The 6648-nt window shown below is 36.5% G+C and overlaps 1 protein-coding gene across 2 annotated transcripts in view; it reads left to right on the top strand.

Moving 5' to 3' along the window:
• Positions 1 to 2440, top strand: part of waslb (WASP like actin nucleation promoting factor b) — an 18253-nt gene extending 15813 nt beyond the window's left edge. For both annotated transcript variants that reach the window (XM_037981156.1, XM_025005676.2), the window contains 3 exons: positions 1 to 176; positions 257 to 365; positions 1276 to 2440. The exon at positions 1 to 176 is cut by the window's left edge and continues 348 nt beyond it. In XM_037981156.1, the coding sequence (XP_037837084.1) occupies positions 1 to 176; positions 257 to 365; positions 1276 to 1340 (350 nt within the window). In that variant the 3' untranslated portion in view covers positions 1341 to 2440. The remainder of the gene's footprint in view (positions 177 to 256; positions 366 to 1275) is intronic.
• Positions 2441 to 6648: the final 4208 nt, after the last annotated feature.

Here is a 6648-nt window from a genome sequence, read left to right as displayed (position 1 = left end):
CTGGACCTCCACCCCCTCTCGCCGGGGAGGCTAACGGAGGAGACAAGTCGGCTCTGCTGAGTCAGATCAGGGAGGGGGCCCAGCTGAAGAAGGTGGAGCAGAAGGAGAGGCCCGTGTCCAGTAGTGGCAGGGACGCACTTCTGGACCAGATCCGACAAGGAATCCAACTGAAAGCTGTACGTATTTATTCCTGTCTTACCTGATGTCCCGCTCAGCTGTGTGTCAGCGTGTTTCTCATGTTGAATCTTCTTTCCAGGTTGAAGATAATACTGACTCAACGCCTGCCTCAGCAGACTCTGCGACAGGCATCGTTGGTGCGCTGATGAAGGCGATGCAAGAGAGAAGCAAAGTTATTCACTCCTCAGGTAACTTTATAATCAATGAAACTACTTCTGAGATTATATATTCTAACAAAAACTTGTTTTTCTTTTATTTCGGCTGTAGCCACAGCGAGTCGTTCTAACAAAAACTATGGTATGAATATCATCTCAACCATATCCTCCGATGGAGGAAGCTATAAAATACAAATAAAAACATCTGCACCAGTCTGCAGGGTGTTGGAACATTTAGTCCTAAACGTCAGGATTTCAGCATCCAGCAACTAAACACAAATTAGACTGAGCAGAAAAAAAGAACATGAGCGATTTGCTTTCCTGCTATTTACGCCTCCACAATGCCTCACAATTAATTACTGAATTGAATAATCAATATATAATAAATAAAACTGTATTTTTCTCTGACAAATGTGTGGCTAAAAAAAAAATGCAAGGCATCTCCTTCTGAATCTGGATTTACATCCAATTTCTGCAAAGTTAAAAAAACACTCACCTAAACATTGGAGTTATGATAGGAATAAAATCATACAATCTATTTTTAAGACTTTTATTTTAATTTATGAACTTTTAAAAGGGCAATACTAACAACATTTTAAGAAATGAAGCTTCTTACAGTTAAGGGTTCCCACGCATCGAAGCAACCTTATTACTGTTTCGTTACACAGCTTTGTAATAAAACATGCAAATTATACATCATACGCTCAGGAACAGTGTGCTGTGGCTTTTCGGTCGTAGTATGTTGCAGAATGTAGACAAAATTTGCACAAACAAAACTGCTATCAACAGGATTTTAGTGAAACGGGTAAGAAAACGCAGCCCTGTTTGTAGCTCTGAAGCTCAGGCATTATTCAAACTGGTCATTCAGAGTTTAGTCGGGTCGTCAGATTTGAGTTCTTTTTCAGAAATGGCAGAAATGGGTTTTTTTTTGTTTTTTTTGCAGAAGACGATGACGACGATGACGATGACGACGACTCTGAGGAAGATGATGAATGGGAGGACCAGTGACTTTATTTTCCCCAACCCTCAAATGATCACAACACTAAAAATTGTTCTTGTCTTTCTGAAAAGAAATATTTGATTTCAAAAATTTATAAATATAAATGTTCTACGATTTTGGCTGTATATTTTTGTTGCCTTGATGCATCTTCTTCTTTTTTTATTATTATTATTATTATTATTAATCTGTGCAATACCTCGTTTAATCTATACTTGTCACTCTCATCTTGGGTTGTTCTTTGTCTTTGTTAGCTACATCTCTCTTTTTCTTTAATTTTATTTTTTTTTTCGTCTTTCTGTATCCCTGTACATCTTTGCTCTCCTGTGTCATCCTTTTCCCCCATCTGCTGCCTCTTGTCACACATAATCAATCCCTGTCACTCTCCATTCTCCACAATCCCAGATTAATGTGCAATTTTAAATCTCTCCTAAATGTTAGAGGTGAATGTCTTGTTTTTTTTTGTTTTTTTTCTGTTAGTGACTAATGAGAGGGCTTTAAAGACAGCAAGACAAGTTGCCAGAAACCTTTAAATACTTGTATCATTGTACGGAGCGAGGGAGAGGGGGAAAAAAAAGCTATTTTCATACCTTTTATTGCTCTGTAGTTTATTTTTACATATTCAAATAATCCTAGTTTACTGCTCATATTTTCTTAAAAAACAAAAATGGAAAACAACGCTCTTTTTTTGGGGGATATTTATCTTCATTCGCTGTGGACTGTAAATTTACTCCTGGTTTGAGTCTTTATATTTTTGCACGGATTGAAAGAAGAGACTCACTGCCTAAATTCAGAACTTTTTCATTTCTGGATCAATTTTTAGTTTATTTTTTCTCTCGAGTATATGCGCTTAAAGTTCTGTCTTCAAACACGGACATTGACCTTTAACATATACCGCTGCATAAAGTAACGGAGGTAGCCCACAGTGTTATGGTTGGCTGTCTGGTTAGTTTTGGTTCTTGTCACACTACAAACTAAGTTGGATTTATGCTTATAATTGTTTTGGTTTTTTTACAGTAGCAAGCAGAGTATTAATAAATGCCTGTTTATTGTAATCAGGTGATTCATGTGATGCTTAAGGAATAAAGACATTTTAGTTTCACACACCAAATGCTGATCATGGCACGTTACTGTCCACAAACAGCGGGGCTACAGTTGCTCTCTAGAGATGAATAAATCCTGACGTATATAACTAAAAGCGTTCTTTCTAAAATGTATTGGTACTTAAGCTAAATTGTCTATTGTGAGGTGTAACATTAGGAACAAATAGCCATCAAATTGTCATAAAAGACTCACGTTATGTCTTGATTTTAAAGATAAATCTGTTCAGATGGTGTTTAAAATGTTTTGTCACAAACTGTAGCTGATGCATTATTTTCCTCACAAACTGTTCTGTAAACCAATAGATAATGTTGGGTCAACTTTCACCTAGTTAGTAGCTTTAGCTCAAAAGGTAGCTGCTTGGTAATGGTCATGTTATTCATGGAGGCTTCAGGGTTCATGCAGGAGGAAACAAGTGTCAGTTCTTCTGAGTGTTGGGTGTTTGCTGCTAAAATGTGAACCGTATGCTAACCGCACGCTACGTCATGCTAACCGTTCTGCGTCAGAGACAGACGGATAAATGACTGAGGTTACAAGTCAAAGAAAGATTGTTTTTTTTATTTATGTAGTTTCACAGTGTAAGAAAATATTTGGTCATAGTCACAACAAAACTTCTGACACAGCCTTAAAGATTTTGGTTGGTGGCCATTTTTTTTTTGCTCTACAGCAGGTTACCAAGTGTGTTATGGTCACTTGGGCTGAGGAACTAACAATAATAAACAAAATATATCTCAGTATATATGTTGATATGTATCTATATTAATATAAAGAGGTGGAGTACTAAATTAAAGAACTTGTGTAGTTACTCTGTTGAAATTTTACTCAAATATGAGGCATCTCTCCTGTGCAATACACAAAGAAAAGGGTTTTTTATTTACTCAAATGAGCTTTTAAATCAAATAAAAAGTTTCTTAATTTTATACAAACATGTCCGCAAATGATAAACACTTGGAGAGGAAAAACAGTTCTTGCTCACAGAGACACGAGGTGATATAAACATGACTTTGGAAACAGTAGAAGGTATGAATATGTGTTTTAAATAGTCCAGGTCCACTTTTTGATTGTTTGACATGTTTTTAGAATTGAGTTTGGGACTTAATGATGCATTAGTATTAGCACAGCATTAGCAGTGTCATTCACTGATGTCTGTTTGACCAATTTTCACAAAACCACTCATTAAACTATTAAAGTCTTGTTTTAAATTACAAACTAACCATACAAATGTTTTAAACTCACCAGGCCAGCTGCAGTTTCTCTGAGCTAACACGGCTAACAGCAGAATGACGCAGCTCCTTACTTTAACTTGAAGCCAGAATGTTTCTTAAACATGTCCAGGAACTTTAGGCGTTTATTTAATTATTTTTAGTTCAGCATCAACAGAATTAGGAGTGAGACAGTTTAGCCGTCCGCTAGCTAACAGGCGCTGTTCCCACAACTGCATTTCTGCAGAGATTCGCTCCAAAACCGGCGGAAAAAGCGACACGCCGAGCGGGCGGAGTTTGTTCTCAATCTCTATGGCTTCATTTAACCGGGAAACTCCTCCTTCACGTCTTGTAGCCGGGTCATACGCCGGCTGACAGGTACGGAGCGAACCTAATCACTGCTTTTTTATTTTGTATCTCAAGATTTAATTTTTTTTTTACTCAATAATGGATGGAATTTCTAATGTAACTAAGTAAAATACTTGAAATAAAACCTACTCAAGTACAAGTAGAAGTACACAAAATTAATACTCATTTACAGTAACTTAAAATTAGCTGTTAGCAGCTAATTAGCATAGTATAGTCTATTGGATTCATTAAAATTCCATTACAACAAAGGTCTGTTTGCTCTGCTGACACAGATAAAAAGCCCAATACAAATATCCATATAGGAAAAAATAACATGTCTTTGAACAACTTATTTATTTTACTCTTCTGTATTTTCTATTCACCAATTGGCAAAATGAGGACTTGGTCTTTGAAATTGTGTCACAGAGATACCCTTTACCGCAACCGTTTTGTCATTTTAACCAGGCAGACATAGCAACCGACTGGAGAACAGAGGAAAAAGTCCTGTCATCTTTAGCAGACTGTGGGACGTGACGATCCTGGCTGCTGTTCTTCACCCAGAAATAGAGATAGTTTGATAAAACAAAGGAGAAAAGAGGAAGAACTAATTATTTTCAGAGGTTACTGCAAAAAGTTCTCTAATGAACAAGACAAATCCGTGGCCTGAGTATTTATTTTTAGTTAATGTTCACATCAGCTGAACCTGCATCAGTCCCCTTACAGAGCTTATGGGATTAGAGCAGGTATGTTACTTTCCATTGGTGTGACACCGCAGTGTTTTTAGAGACTGACATACAGAAAAGCTTTTATAGGACAGTAGCAATACAAAAGTATTTCTTTTTAAAATGGTTCATTTGAATAACTGTTACATGGCTAATGGATTTCTTCAAGGGAATGATTTTAAACACTATGGGTTGCTAATACTTTTTTTTTCTGTCGAACAAAATATAGCAGATATATAATTTAAACCGTTATTTAAATCATATATTTAAGATGAAACTAGGAACAAGTGTGGAGAAAAAAATGCATGAGTTAAATAGTACTTTAAGAAAATAAAGTCATAGAATAAAATCGTCTCTCAAACTAATTGGTGAGATGTAAGTAAAGCGATTGAGTATAAAAAAAGAATTAAAAGAGGGGTTTTGTGTGATCTTTGGGCCCTTTTGTTGTGGAAATAATTGTGCAGAACACTACTGAAAACGTTTTTTCCACAAAGGCTCCGTCTTTGGGCTTATTTCAGCAAGGATTAGTACATTTCTAGCACAACATGACTCTGCATCAAGAGTGTTACTGGTCTGAAAACATACAAGAAGGGAAATGCCGAACTATTCAGCAGCTTATAAGTCATCTAGAGCAAGAGTATAAAAATATCCTGTCATCTACAGTTCATAATATCTTCAGAAGATATCTGGAGAAATCTGTGAGCACAAAGGACAAGGCTGAAAGTCGGACCTTCAGGCAATGCTGCATTAAAAACAGGTTTGAATCTGTTTCTGTTAAGGTCATCACTTCGACAAACCATTATCTGTAAATACAGCTCCGCATCCCATCCACAAATGTGGGTTAAAGCTCTATTGCGCAGAGAAGAAGCCATATGTGAACACCATCCAGAAACAAGAGGCAAAGTGGAAAACTGTTCTGTGGTCAGGCTAATGGAAATTCAAAATTATGTTTGGAAACCACAGATACCATGCACAGTTCAAAAACCTGCCTCTCCGATGGTATGGGGCCGCAGTATTGTGTAAGGCATGGGCAGCTTACACATCTGGAGAGTCACCATCAATGCAGAAAAGTATATACAGGTTTTAGAACAACATCTGCTTCCATCCAGGCAACATCTTTTTCAGGGAAGGCCTTGCATATTTCAGCAGGATAATATTAAACCTCATACTGCATCCTAAGTGATATACTATACTATACTATCCTTGGTAAACTATTGGGAAAATTACATTTTGGACTCAACAAACTAGTGTTTTAAGAATTTACAATTAGCAGAATATATTCTAACTGGATTAAAAAAAGCTAGGCTCAGGAATTTCTAAGTGTTATTGTCTAGTTTAGAGAAAGATGTTAAATAAAAACTCTGTTCATGCTGAAAATGATGTGTGAAATCTTTACTTTTGAAATGGCGGGATTTCCCCTCTCGGCACTTTAACAGATGAGACAAAGAGCTGTTTTTCTGAAGAGGAAGTTTTTCACTTCATCCATTTAGCTAAAGGAATGTTTAGTGTAAACTGAGCTGCTGTGTGTTGGAATGTCATTGGATGGGATGGTTTCTGCCAAACCTTCAGTGTAGTGTTTCATCTTTTATTTTCCTAAAGTTTTAGATAACTTTTCATCAGACTGCTATGAATCACTTCTTGGTGTGTGGATTTATTTGCAGTATTTAGTAACCGTTGATCACGTCATTCTTGTAGATTAAACCTTGGAGGACGTCATCATCATCGTCAGCATTTTATTTCCACAGCAATCACGAAACTCAACCGTTATTATTATTTTGCACTACTAAACATGACTAAATGTGAGTTTAATTAAACCAAATATTTGCTGCATTTATGTTTCCATAATCCTGAGAGGCGCCACACCAAGTTATTCAGCAGATATTTTATTTCTCAGTTAATAAAATTGTGACATTTCTTTTCTCTTTTAAGAGCCAAATTCATGAATA

This window comes from Kryptolebias marmoratus, linkage group LG18 (genome assembly GCF_001649575.2).
Source record: "Kryptolebias marmoratus isolate JLee-2015 linkage group LG18, ASM164957v2, whole genome shotgun sequence".
Classification (NCBI taxonomy): domain Eukaryota; kingdom Metazoa; phylum Chordata; class Actinopteri; order Cyprinodontiformes; family Rivulidae; genus Kryptolebias; species Kryptolebias marmoratus.
Note: the sequence above shows the minus strand (reverse complement) of the source record. Positions and strands in the feature narration are given on the sequence as shown.